At 40.0% G+C, this 14,206-nt stretch overlaps 1 protein-coding gene across 8 annotated transcripts in view; it reads right to left on the bottom strand.

Moving 5' to 3' along the window:
• The window catches only part of KIF6 (kinesin family member 6), a 437,691-nt gene that overhangs the window by 360,280 nt on the left and 63,205 nt on the right, over window positions 1–14,206 (bottom strand). For 2 of the 8 annotated variants that reach the window (XM_070074110.1, XM_051854770.2), the window contains one exon: window positions 3,440–3,516. The exons of the other annotated variants lie outside the window; for them this stretch is intronic. In XM_070074110.1, the coding sequence (XP_069930211.1) occupies window positions 3,440–3,470 (31 nt within the window). In that variant the 5' untranslated portion in view covers window positions 3,471–3,516. The remainder of the gene's footprint in view (window positions 1–3,439; window positions 3,517–14,206) is intronic. 8 annotated transcript variants of the gene reach the window in all.

The following is a 14,206-nucleotide window of genomic DNA, read 5'->3' as shown; positions in this document are numbered from 1 at the left end:
TCCCCTGAGGGTCGCCACATGGAGGTCTTACTTAATGACATTTGAGAGCACTTCCCCCAGGTTAGACATTATCTTTTCTAAAGGCAAATTCCAGCAGGATCAGTCAAAGGCTTCTGACAGCTTCACTTCTATGACAGATTGATACAGCCGTAAACTTGACAGAGAAATACAGTTGATTATGTGGCTAACTGTAGTCAACCTAAATCAAATAATTAGCTATTTTTTTTTAGAAATGAATATCCAAGGCAAGGATAATCAAATTAGAACAATCAACCTACACATCTAAATATATATTTTTATGACAAAAATCAAACTGCGAACATGGTTTAGGTAGTCAAAACCACATAGGGTCATCAAATAATACTGCTTATTGGACTAAGGTCACAGAAGAGGCCCCAGGACAAATACATTTTCAGGGCATTTTTGTTTGGCCAACACTGTCTGGTAAACAAAGCAGTTGGGTCTGGCTGCTCACAGCCCCAGGGCCTGTGCTCCTCGATTTGAGCACAGGTACTGACACTCCCTGTTGCCTTCACTGGTTTTCTGCAGAGGAGATGCCCAACCTATATGGAATGCTGATTTTTGCGATACCTGGTATAAAGTGACTCAGTAAATGGTAGGAGAGTAATGCAATGATGACAATAAAAAGTCACCAAGAAAACCAAACTGAATATAATCTTCTCCTAGGTTTGGAAGTATCATAAGCAACCCACTTATGCCATCAACCACCCAAGAAACAGAATAGCGATCTCTGGGATCATTGTTTACATCTCAAAAGTTTTTAAACTGTGACAGGAAAACAAAACATGCTGGCTGCCTGCTTCTAAAACAGTCACTTGGGCACAATCAGGACTCCCACTCCTGGATGTCTCACAAAAATAGGATCAGCAGCTGCCTGTGTTGAAGGATTTACAAATTCTCCTCCTTGGATACCAGGGCTCAGAAAGGAGACCTCTCGAAATTCCTTCCAGCTCTGTGATTCTCAGGGCTTTGTTCATAATCTTGTCCCAACTACTTCAAACCAAAGTTTGCACGAGGCAAACACATGATGGGGTACGTAATGCAAACAGTCTCTCTTGAAAGGATCTTCAAGATCTTATGCACACGAAACGGCTCCGCGTCCATAAGTTCATGGACCACATCCAGGCCAAAATGCTCTCTAAATGAGGCTGTTTATTATTTTCCAAGTTCCTGAAGAAACCATTTTGTCTCAGTATTAATAATAAGCAGCTTAAATCTGGAAACATAACAGAAATGCATGAAACTTCAATAGAAGAAAATGACCCCTTCTGAACACAATCCAGTTCTGAAATATGTTTCAGTTTGAAGTCCAGCACACAGCATTAAAAAGCGAAGGCTCCATTTTTATCTTATTTACATTATGAAAAATGCATTTACTGTAGCATTTCTGACTGATATTTTTTCTGTGACCCTTGAGAATAAACACTTAGATTCATTAAATGCATAATCATTTTCAGATGACCATCTAAGGAGGCAACTAAAGTGAAAAAGGACGTTTCATACAATAATGTAGGCGAATCTTTTGTCAAAGGAATTTATTTGGGCAGCATCTTGCATAAAGTCTGAAGTGGCTACTTTGGGTTTCTCTCATAGGGACACAAAGGAAAATAGAAAATACATTCCCCTAAACGGTTATACTGAGTTCTCTGTCAATAAATTGGTCAGCAACATTTTTAAGCACCCATTTTATGATACGAGAAGCCTGTTATTATGTGCTATGTGAATTTATAGAGAGAAAAAAGCTTATTCTCAGGAAACTTGCAAGGCAAGGTCACACAAAATAATTAGCAAGATCAGCATCTTTAATTAAGTGAGCATGTGCGTATATTACACCTACCTAATCTTCTAATTTACACATTGGTCTATAACCCAAAAAACCCCCACCCAAATGGCTTATTTACAAATGCGTCTGGAAAGAGACAGAGAATTTATAGGAAGTCCTCTGAAAGATTTTTCGTTATAAGGGCCCAGTGAGAAAACTGTATTATCCTGGGTCCCCCATCTTTCTCCTTGCAAGGGTAAATGGAGTTTCTGTGTCCTCCAGCTGTCTGAGCAGGTATTAACGCAGGAATACAGTCTAAGAAGTGGGGAAGGGACAAAAGGGCCAACATTATGGGGTACCACTGTGTGGTTTAGCAAGAGATTAGAGGGTGGGAATATAGAACTGCTGGATAGCAGGAGGCGGCAGGAGGTGGTAGCCATCAATGCGAAGGATGCCCAAAGAAGCAGCAATGGAGAAAGGTTTTTAATATTTTCATAACACATTGAAAATGTACTCCTGTACCATTTGCAACTGCTAATAAGCCTGAATACAATCTGACCTGTGTGCGTTTTCAAAAGTGACAGACTGGGTCACATAGCGGCCAAGTTTATTTCTGAGTTACAAGCCATTTTCTCTATTTTTCTAGTCTCAAGATTATTTGCTACATAAGACCTTCTAACTTGATTTAAGTTTTCTGTGCAATTGAAGACATTGTGCTTATTCTTGAGAAAGTTCAAACACACTTTGATTTCAATGGACAACAATCAAGGGGGAATATTACCTTTTGCCATAGAAAGGCAAATAAAAATATATGTGATGAAGCTGCTAATCACTCTTCATTGTGTCTGTGGTAACATCATGGATATATAACAACCCAATGAGATTCAGAACTGAGAGTCTAAATTAGAAAGATGGAACATGATTGGGATCCACCGCTCATGCAGGGAAGAGGGAGGGGAGCAGAAGGGAAGGTGGAATATATGGGGGGGACCATCGCTTAACTGACTGTTGGGCTGAGCCATGCCAAGTGCACCCTGCAGGTCTTGGAGAGGCACTGATGGACTCATGCAGGTGGGCTTTGGCTGGATGGGGACTACTGGCCACTAGAGGTGAAGAGGCGGGGTTTGGCTGGGCAGATGTCTTATGAGGGGACTTCTGGGAGCATACATTATGAGAAGAGACACAGAGAGAACAGGGGGAGGGGGCCAGGAAATAAAGTCCACAGAATGTTATGGACATACTTTGTGGCATGTCTTACTATTAGCTTATGGATAGTGGAGGTGAAATGTCATTTTCCCAAGTACTACAAACAATATTGTATCAATAAACTAAAAGAAAAGTCTCTGGTCTTGGAGCAGTCAATCAAAATTTATAAATCTAAATTTTGCTACAACACTTCAAACTGTTTGATCAAAATTGCACTCACTTTTTCACTTAAACATATTCTTCCTTCTTCATTCTCTAAGAAAGTCTCTTCTGAGACTTCTATCAACTCCCCCCAACCCACTCCCCCTTCCTGTACAGACAAGAAAGCTTAGCCTTAAGGAAGTTAACATCAAGGTTACAGAAAGTAAGTGATAACACTAAAATAGAGGTCTATCTGATTCTAAATGTAATATCCTTTCAATATCTAATTAAGCTAGAAAATGAACCTACCAGTTTTTTGAAGCCTTATAATCAAGTGCATTCATTAGAATCATATCCACTTAAATAGTCATGCCAAAGTACTCTTTCTGAAAATTCATAGGAAAAAAAATTCTTAGAGACCAAATTTATAGACTTCATTTTTGTTTTTAAATGTGAAGGCTAATCAGACTAAATAGATTAAGATTAATATAACAGATTATGTACAGTTAAATTACACATTCCAATACTTTTCATTTGTTCTCATCTTAAAACCACACTTTTGCTGCTGACACAGCGTTTTGTATCTTCCAAGTGTGAATGTAGGACAGATTTCCAATACTTTCATCAGGAGTACCTTGATTTTCATTAATTATATGTTAAAATCCTGCAAACTACTGTTTTTATAACACCACTAATTAGGATGATTAAAGATAGGACCAAAAATTAACCACAACACAAATCTGTATCATTCATTCAGAGAAGCTTAAGGATGTGCCTTTATCATCAATCCTGCTATTGCAGGATTAATAGCATAGGAAACAGAAAATAGGATCTAATTTTTGTAGGGTTTTCCTCCTGGAGGCAAATATCAAAAGGAGAAAGTATAAGGGATTTGGGGAACAGCCTCTAGGAAAGTCAGAGGATTCAGAGCAGAGGACAAAAGAATGGAGATATTTTTCTCAACGTCCTTTGATGCCTGACATCTAAAAACTCTTTTCAACTCCATGTCTGGAACCCAAGGACCACAAAGGGATTGCAAGTTGTAATGAGTGGCTAAATATAGTTTACATAAAAGGTAAGTCGGCTGCTGGAAGGCTCTTAAAATCTAAAGGAGAGGGAAGGGACAGAACTACTCTGCACCACTTCTCCCTAACTTCACAGTTAGCTGACTGTTCAACAGGAACAACAGAGGGCTTTGTGAGGCTGCAAAAACAGAAATTCCATACAATTTCGGCCGGGGGTGGGGTGGTTTCCTACACTTCTCTGGCCAGAGAGCTGGGGACTGTGGCCCTCTGACAACACAGGAAACAGAAAGTCTTGAGCACAGAATGAAATGCACCAGAATCAAGGCAAGCCATTTGAAAGCAGTTCCCCAGGTTTTTCTAAACAGTAGGAATGGATTCATTGGTGGCCCAACGTCATGAACTTGTTTGGGGGGTAACACTGCAACACTTGCAGCAGCACATGCAAGGACAGTAAGAAGCAGCTCTTTGCAAGAGGAAAGCACACAGTAGTATTAAGATAGGAACATGGCCCAATGTGCTTGGGGTGAACAGGCAGAGAGGCTGTCAGTTACGCCTACAGAAATCCATAGTAAGAGCCACAGAGTGGTGGGGGACAGGTCTAAGAGAAAATGGAGAGGTCATCCCACTGGAAATTCCTCAGCTTCTCTCTCCACTCCCAGCCTCCTCCCCCACGTACAGAAATGTATCTTCATTAGTCTCATCTGTTCTTCCTTCCCTCTGGTCCTAGAGATTGGTCCTCTTGGTATCCAAAGCTAATCTCTTCCAACTGAGTTCTAGGTTGTATTCTCTGCTACCTCCCAGGAACCTTTCTTCATCCATTAGCCATTCCCCTAGATTTCTATTTTACGTTTTCAATTAATTGATTCCTCCTTAAACAAACAGGCTTAAGGTTCTCCCATCATTGAAAATACTTTATTTTTAATTATGTATAAATAATACACAAATGCATGAATACATGCTTGCTAAAATTTTTTAAATTACATGTTAAATCAAATGCCCCCTTGAACATAATTCCCCTACCTCATCCTCAAACCTTTGGCATTGTTAATTGCCATTATTTTGTATGTATACTTCCAGACATTTTTACATATAGCATTGTTTCATGTCTTTCTCTGTTTTAAAAGTTATTTATTTATATATTTAATAGAGGGAGAGGAAGAAGAAGGAGAGGGAGAAAGAGGAAGGGAGGGAGAAAGAGAGAGAGAGAGTGGTGAGAGAGAGGGAGACACTCCCCTATCTGCTTGTTCACATTCCAGATGCCTGTAACAGCTGGGGTTAAGCCAGGCAGAAGCTGGAAGTCAGGAACTCGATCTAGATCTCCCACATGTGTGGCAGGGACCCAACTAGTTGAGCTATAATCTGTTGCCTCCCAGGATGTGCATTAGCAGGAAGCTAGAATCAGGAGAGGAGCCTGGATTGGAACCCAAGCACTCCAATAAAGGATGCAGGTGTCTTAACTGCTAGGTCAAACACTTGTCCCCATTTTTAAATAAGTGGTTTAATACTCTATGTATTGTTGGTCAATTTACTTTTTTGCTAACAACATCTTCTCACATCAGTAGATTCACCTCATTCTTTTACACTCTAAGTCCATATGGTATTCCACAGTGTAAATGCACAGTTCATTTAAATAGTTTTCTGATGAGGCCAGCACCGTGGCTCAAAACGCTAATCCTTTGCCTGTGGCACCGGCACACCAGGTTAGAGTCCCGGTCGGGGCGCCGGATTCTGTCCCGGTTGCTTCTCCTCCAGGCCAGCTCTCTGCTGTGGCCAGGGAGTGCAGTGGAGGATGGCCCAGGTGCTTGGGCCCTGCACCCCATGGGAGACCAGGAAAAGCACCTGGCTCCTGCTATCGGATCAGCGGGGAGCGCCGGCCACAGCACACCGGCCGCAGTGGCCATTGGAGGGTGAACCAACGACAAAAGGAAGACCTTTCTCTCTGTCTCTCTTTCTCACTGTCCACTCCGCCTGTCAAAAAAAAAAAAAAAAGTCTTCTGATGAATAATGAGTCTTTCTGATTTCTTGCACTGGTGCAAACAGTGATGGAAAGGATAACAGTCTTTACCATTTCTCTACAGTGATTCATCATTGTAAGATTTCTGGGTCACAGAGCAGGCAAACTTTCAGTTTTGCTAGATATCAATAATGAAATCTAAAGCAGCCCTACATATGTATATTCAGTTCTGTTCTCCCATCTCATAAATGAGCTGTCTCCATTTCCCTCCATTTATTGTTTTACTATAATCAGTTATTTAATTCAATAGATGTTTATTAATTATTAATGCCATGAGGCAGAAACTAACTTTGCTTGTGCTCAACTGATACCCAGTTTCCCCAATACCATATATTGTTATTCACTGTTCCCCCAATTCATTTGAAATGCCACCTATATCATAAATTGAATTCTCATACATACATGGATCTATTTTTGAGCTATGTAGTTTATCTCATGAATTTACTCCATTCCTATATCACACGATTTTAATTATCATAGATTTATAATATGGCTTGATATCTGGTAAGGAAAGTCTACCCATCTTTATTCTTCCACAAAATTGTCTTGGCTATTCAGGTACATTTTCTTTTCCTTGTGATTTTTCAAATCAGTTTTGTCAAGTTCCAATTGTTTCTAATTTATTTGACCACAGAACTCATTTTTCAGAGATTAATGTTCAAAAGAACACATTTCAGTTATACATTGGCCTAGTTTGTATCTGGGCCAAAGATTTGTTTTGTTTGGTCAGTGCAGTGTTGATCCATTCATGTTTTTAAAAACATCTGACACCCATATTAGAGCCAAAAGCAAACAATGAATCGTAATGCTGTGTGTGTGTGTGTGAGTGTGTGTGTGTGGTGGGTGTCTTTGTCTTTCCAACAACTGGTTGGAGCAAAGTCATGACTGCTTCTTTTTATTAACATAGTTGCTCAGTCCAGGTTCCCCAGTTCCTGTACTTGGCCCATTTTGATCATTTCTTTGACCACCTCTGCCTCTAAGAATCCTGTATTGTTGTGACACCTTCCTAGTCTCACATCCCTCCAATTCATCTTCTGCCTGCATTGCTACCTGAATAATTTTTCTATACACATATACTTGGGCCATCACTGTAACTCAAGTTCTTTGGCAACTTCTGGTTGCCTTGAGGATAAGATTTCACTTTCTCTGTAAGTCAGATAAGGCCTCTCATAACCTGAAATATGGTTCATGAGTCGTTTTCCATCATCTCCACACTAGCCTTTCTGCAGCCATTTGGGCTACCTCTAGTTCACAATAGGTTCCCACATTGTCATCCACACTAGAATTTAAGTTGTTCTCTCTGTACAAAGGGCAGGTCACTCCACCACTAGGAACCTCAGCCTTCAGCCCTCTTCCCCCAGGCACGTTCCTTCTTCCTCACATTCGTTTGCTCGGATAATGCCTACATCTCTAAGTCTGACTCAGATCCAGTGCAACTTGCTCTTTCTGAGCACTTTCCCCTCACACTCCCCTTCCCACCACCATTTCAAGGAACACAGAGGCTCTGCTGTGTCTCTCTCCTACTCTTCACTCCTTCCATTGAATCAGCAAGTAATTTTCTTATCTAGTTGACTCATACAGCTGTTCTTCACTGGCAGAAAGAAATGTCATCTCAATAATTTCAATATTTTCAAAACCCGGGACAAGGTAACTAGAAATTTGGAGGCATTCAGTAAAACCAGCGGAATAAAGGAAGACTGGAAAGACGAACAGAGGGATGGAGAGCTTCATGGATCAATCTTTGCCTTCACTCTTGGGGAGTGTACAGCCATTTAGAACTCTGCTCTGCACATCACTTAAAAATCATACAGGCAGCAGGAGCAGACAACGAAATCCCCAAGGACAGGCTGAAATTAACTTTTCCTGTATTTTAACAGATAATTTAGGTACAATTACATACAAAGAAAGTAGATGCCACAGACAAATTCACTCTAAATTTTGAGTTAAGATCTTTAAGTTTCTTTTGTCTTGTAGACAATAAATTTTTCATTTTTATTTCCAAAATAATAAAGAAGATATGTTACTGACAAAATATACAAATACTTGCTCTGCACATAGTTATTCAACAGCCTGTAAAGGATGCTATTTTGTAGATACAAACATTCTTCTCACACCCTGAAGACTATTCAGCTGTGACAGCTCTGGTGACAACCAAATAAGTGATCTCCACAATATACCAAAACTTTGTAATCACATTTGGAATATTCTTAGGTATTGATTGGTCTCATGTTGGCCCTTTTAGTATCTGCCTAGTAGACTTGTACATAGACCTATAAACAAAAAATTCCATTAGTACATTAACATTTCAAATTTAAGCATACAGAAAACTGAGAAGTTATGGCCCTCATAAGAACTTTAACTTACCCACTTTATATATGTTATATGTGTTAAGTTTACATTCTAATACATTAAACATTGAGCTCGAACATGAAAAGGATATATATATATATATATATACATATACATACATATAGCCCAAGTTCTCATCTTGCTTAGAATGTCTACTTTTATTTTAAAAGAACTATACATAATATAATCTGTTTTTCACATACATAATGAATGCAGAAGGAGAGGTGGAATTCAATTGATTTCATTTAAGTACTCAGGTAGTTTAAAACTGAATATTTGCACTGCATTAAAAATGTCTCTAGGGCCCGGTGCTGTGCCATAGTTTGTAAAGCTGCTGCATGCAGTGCCGGCATTCCATATGGGGGCCAGTTCAAGTCCCAGGTGCTCCATTTCCCATCCAGCTCTCTGCTATGGCTTGGGAAAGCAGTAGAAGATGGCCCAAGTCCTTGGGCCCCTGCACCCACGTGGGAGACCTGGAAGAAGCTCCTGGCTCCTGGCTTTGGATGTTGCAGTCAAGTGGGGAGTGAATCCATGGATGGAAGACCTCTCTCTCTCTCTCTCTCTCTGCCTCTCTGTATAACTCTGACTTTCAAATAAATAAATAAATCATTTTTAAAAATTCTCTAAAATGCACTGGCGTTGCTATAGATTTTTAGGACAGTTTTAGTTAATTTAGAAAATTCAAGCAAAAATACAGAAACTGATTGTTTCCAAGGAAAGAGAAGTATATGATTTTGGGGGGTATTTTGAAAATTCTATAAAAAATTATAAAAAAATTATAGCGAACAGTGTTACAACATATTTTCTAATTTATTTAAGATTTTTTTTTTTTTTTGCCTCTCATCTCTCATGATGCAGACATTTTAGAAAGAATTCTGTAAGCTTGGAAACAGGCACCCACCCCTCTTGAAGAGCATACTTTGTTTCACAAATAAGAAAAACAGCTTATTTTGTTCTACCACTACTTAACTCAGCATATTAAGTTCAGAGTTATACATTAAATAATTTCCCTGCGAGCTGAAGCTAAGCACACATATTTCCACCCAGGGGAAAAAGTGCAGAAAGAATGAAAACAAAACTCAATAATGAAGGTCTTCACACAGGGGGCAGTCAGCCAAGCTACAGCTCGTAAGTCCAACATGGTGTGTGGCTCTCATTCGAATGCACAAAAAGACCCACTAAATCACTGAAGAACTGGGGCTTTCTTTTGAGTTACAATGAATCATGTACACTCTGGGGTAGAGGTCCAATCTGATTTGTCCTTCTGCTTCCAGGTAGGCCCACCCAAACTACTCCGGGCAGAAGAGAAATTCAACAATATTTAGGGCCTGCCAAGAGACTCCACAATTGCTCCTAATAACTCATTCTAGTATTAAATAGCTCTGTCAAGAAATCTTCCCAATATCTCCAGTAAATCCTTTGTGTTGAAATTTAAACCGGAAAACTGGCCCCAGTGTGACTTGAGCATGTGCTCCTCTAACCTGGAGATTATTTTGCACCATAAAGACTCGCACAATAGGACCAATTCTTTACGTATTTTATAGCAACTTCTCTGCAGTTACTTAAAGGTATGTGGGCCAAGAAAGTGCTACCTATGGAAAATACATATTCTATTTTATTATAGTATTTGGAATATCATCTCATTAATCTGGTTTTCTTTCCTTAAATGTAGCCACAATTTCAAGGTCAACAACACAGTAGATTACAGAAAAAGACTAGCTGTATATATCGCCCCTGCATTGATCAGTAGGCAGTTAACATGGCGTTTTCACTATATTTATAGTTGATCAAGTCATGGTTGACCAGCCTAACTACTCATTGATCTAAATCAGCAAAGTTATGTTTCACACAAATTATTCAGACCAAAAGAAATGGCCTAAATTTGAGCAAGCTGAAAACTGGTCAACCCACCCATTTCATCTTTCCCCATAAGTTCATGTATGTGGCACAAAGCATTTCATCCAAATCACCAATCAAAATTTTGTTGAATGCTTATTACTTGTTCTTTCATTTATCCAGTCTTTATATACTCTTTCTAACAAACATTTATCGTATCCCTTCTTCTGCAGTGCTGTACTACGTACAACATAATACAAATAAGCAAAACACGTGTGTTCTACACCAGTACATATGAAGTACATACCCTCATGTATGCTTGGATGGGAAATCCTAATCACAGGAGCCTGCCCAAGACGTGGGATATCATCGAAGTAGATCAGGACAGTGAGTGAGTAGCTACCTACTAGTGTATAAGCTCTCTAGTTGTGTTGTCAATGTTGGTTGCAAAGTTTACAAAAATAAAATGCTCACACAGTTTTGTCAGCACAGTTGGCCTTCCACAGCAGAAATCTTGGACTTTATTCCCAGGCTAGTCAAGAAGGCCTTTAAATAGCTAATCCTTTACGGGAGCCCCAATACTCAGTTTATTTGATCCCGAGACATGGATGTCATCAATCTAAAAATACTCAGCACTGTATCCCTTGTAAAAAAACTTTACAGCAACTTCAAAATTCTAATAGCATGAGATAATGACGTTGACTAAGGAGATTAATACAATCCAGAAGCTTTCATTTTCCTTCCAAATAAGTAAAATGCTAAAATACAATTATTCCGGTCAACAAAGTCATTATGGATGATTCCATAATTACATCAAGTTTTCTAAGGCAACAGAAAGTTTCTTTTTCATTCCCTGCAAATTGCTATGAAAGCACTGTGTAGTGCTTCATGCAAGAAACTGGTGATTATGCACCGATTGTTTAGCATACTGCCCGGCTTTCAGCATGAGAACTGCAAAATTCAAATTAGTGTTACTTCTCTGCAATTATTGCACTGTGGAATCAATCACTTGAAAAGGCAGCTGCAATGGGCACCTACCCACAGGGACCACTGCTCACAATCAGACTGAAAAGACACATCAGATTCTGCTCATTCAAGAGCTACTCTTACTCTCCAATTACATATTGATAAGAGGTTTAACAATAATTTTAAAAAGTGGCTAGGCTGAATTCTTCATCAAGATTCATTTTCACCACCTTAATAAAGCCCTTTCTGATTCTATTGGCACACTACTTCCCCTTGATTTGAATTTCATTTTATTTAAATTTTTAAAAATTTTCTCTGATTGCAAATAATATATGTACCTCACCCAAAACATAGAATGGCATAGAGTAGAAAGCCATAATCTTGTCCCTCGAAGATAATCCTGGTTAGTATGATCTATATTCGCTTTTAGATTTTTGTCTATGTGTGTAACCATTTTTTTTCTCTCTCTCTCTCTCTCTAAACCTTATCCCATTTTCTTTCTGGGTCCAGATTTTCCTTCATCCTGAGATTCTAAAGCATCCTGCTGACACCACAGCTCACTAGGCTAATCCTCCGCCTTGCGGCGCCGGCACACCGGGTTCTAGTCCCGGTTGGGACGCCAGATTCTGTCCCAGTTGCCCCTCTTCCAGGCCAGCTCTCTGCTGTGGCCAGGGAGTGCAGTGGAGGATGGCCCAAGTGCTTGGGCCCTGCACCCCATGGGAGACCAGGAGAAGCACCTGGCTCCTGCCATCAGATCAGCGCAGTGCGCCGGCTGCAGCACTCCAGCCGCGGTGGCCATTGGAGGGTGAACCAACGGCAAAAGGAAGACCTTTCTCTCTGAACTTGTCTCTCTCTCTCACTGTCCACTCTGCCTGTCAAAAAAAAATAAAATATAAAATAAATAAAATAAAGCATCCTATACCACCCCAATAGTAGAAGTGAAAGGAAATAAAAATCCGAGAACCAGGACTAGAAAAGGAGTTAAAAGTGCAGGCCGGGGGGTAGAAGAAAGGACAAAGGGATCCAAGAACCAGTGGAATCTTGAGAGCTAATAAAGAGAACCCTCACAGAACCAAATAAATTTCACTTCCATGAAAAGCTGGGGAAGAGTTACACAGAACCATGGAGTAACTACCAGACGGACATCCTCTGTTCCACTTCCGTCTTGCTCCACCCAATGTCCAAGAGCCATCTCAGAAAAACATAAATCAGGTGGCTGGCACTGAGGCACAGCAGGCTGCCTGAAATGCTAGCATTCCATCTCAAAGAGCCAATTTGAGTCCCAGCTGTTCGGTTTCTGATCTAGCTCCATGATGATGTGCCTGGGAGAGCAGTGGAAGATGGCCCAAATGCTTGGGCCCCTACACCCATGTGGAAAGCCTGCATGGCCCCTGGCTTCAGCCTGGCCCACCCTCAGCTATTGCAGTCATTTGGAAAGTGAACCAATGGATGGAAGATCTCTCCCATTCTGTGACTAAAAGATCAGTCCAATCTCTGGCCAATGATTCACCATAGTGATATTTTGATTTTTCAACCTGGTAACCTCAGCTATTCAAGGATGGCAAAACTACTATCTACTGACTGTGCCCAACACCCTCCCAACACATATACCAGGAAAATTTTTAAATAAGAATAAAGTAAATTAAACTCATACTCTTAATATTTTCACAGAATACGTTAAGGAGCAATTTTCACATTATTGGGCTATTCTAGAGCCAGAAATACTTAAAGAGGCTACAATTTCAAGTTGAAACATGTTATTGATTTCAGGTTTGTGATATTAAATTGAAAGGTTTAAATATACTTTATTTAATTTTGGAAACAGTATTGAAATGCTGAGAGGTTAATTTACTGCATGTGTATCTTTATTATTTTTTAAAGTTGATTTTTTAAAACTTATTTGAAAGGCAAAGTGAGAGCAAGAGCAAGTGGGTGAGAGAGAGGTCACTCAATCAAGGGACCTTCCACCGGCTGGTTCACTTCCCAAATATCTGCAATAGCTGTGGCTGGGCCACACTAAGCCAGAAGCCAAGAACTCCATCTGGGTATTCCACATGCATGGCAGGAACCCAAATACTTGAGCTATCATCTGCTGTCTCCCAGAGTATGCATTACCAGAAAGCTAGATTGGACGTGTAGATGGAACTTGAACCAGGCACTCTGATATGGCAGGTGGGTGTCCCAAGCATCAGCTTGATCTGTTGTGACACAATGCCCAACCCTATTATCATCATTATTTAAAGTTGCTTATGTGTCAGGAATGATTTGTTAGGTTTGTAAGTCTGCCCCACCAGGCAACTGAGGCACTTGTCAAAGTAAGACACATTAAATACATAAATGAGGTTTACACTGCTTAGGGTAACTGAATTATCTCAACTGGGATAAGAACTAACTATTTAGGGAAATTTCAACTCTTAGACTTACATTAACCAAATGTTAACAAGATAATAAGTGAAATAGATTTTTCTTATACTTATGCAATAACTACAACTGCTAAAAACAGAATCATAAGCTTCAGGTTGAAGTAGATTTCTGAATGCACAGCTTTAACAGAGTCAAGATTAATTTTAAAGTGCAATTAAAAAGAAGTCCTTTAAAAAATTCCCTTGGACAATAAAATACTCAAATTGAAAATAAGTTCCAAGAAAGCAGGGACTTTCTCTGTCTTGTTTACCTCTCTGGTTTACCCCAGTGTCCTGGCAACCTTTTAGAGTGGTTCCTTCTACTCTTCAACTTCGTATTTTTCTGACCGCCACATTAGCACACCAGTCACACCAACACTAATAGAAAAAAAAATCAGGCCGGCGCCGTGGCTCACTAGGCTAATCCTCCGCCTAGCGGCACCGGCACACCGGGTTCTAGTCCCGGTTGGGGCGCCGGATTCTG

The sequence above is a fragment of the Oryctolagus cuniculus genome, chromosome 5 (genome assembly GCF_964237555.1).
Source record: "Oryctolagus cuniculus chromosome 5, mOryCun1.1, whole genome shotgun sequence".
Classification (NCBI taxonomy): Eukaryota; Metazoa; Chordata; class Mammalia; order Lagomorpha; family Leporidae; genus Oryctolagus; species Oryctolagus cuniculus.
This window is presented reverse-complemented; position numbering and strand designations above follow the sequence as displayed.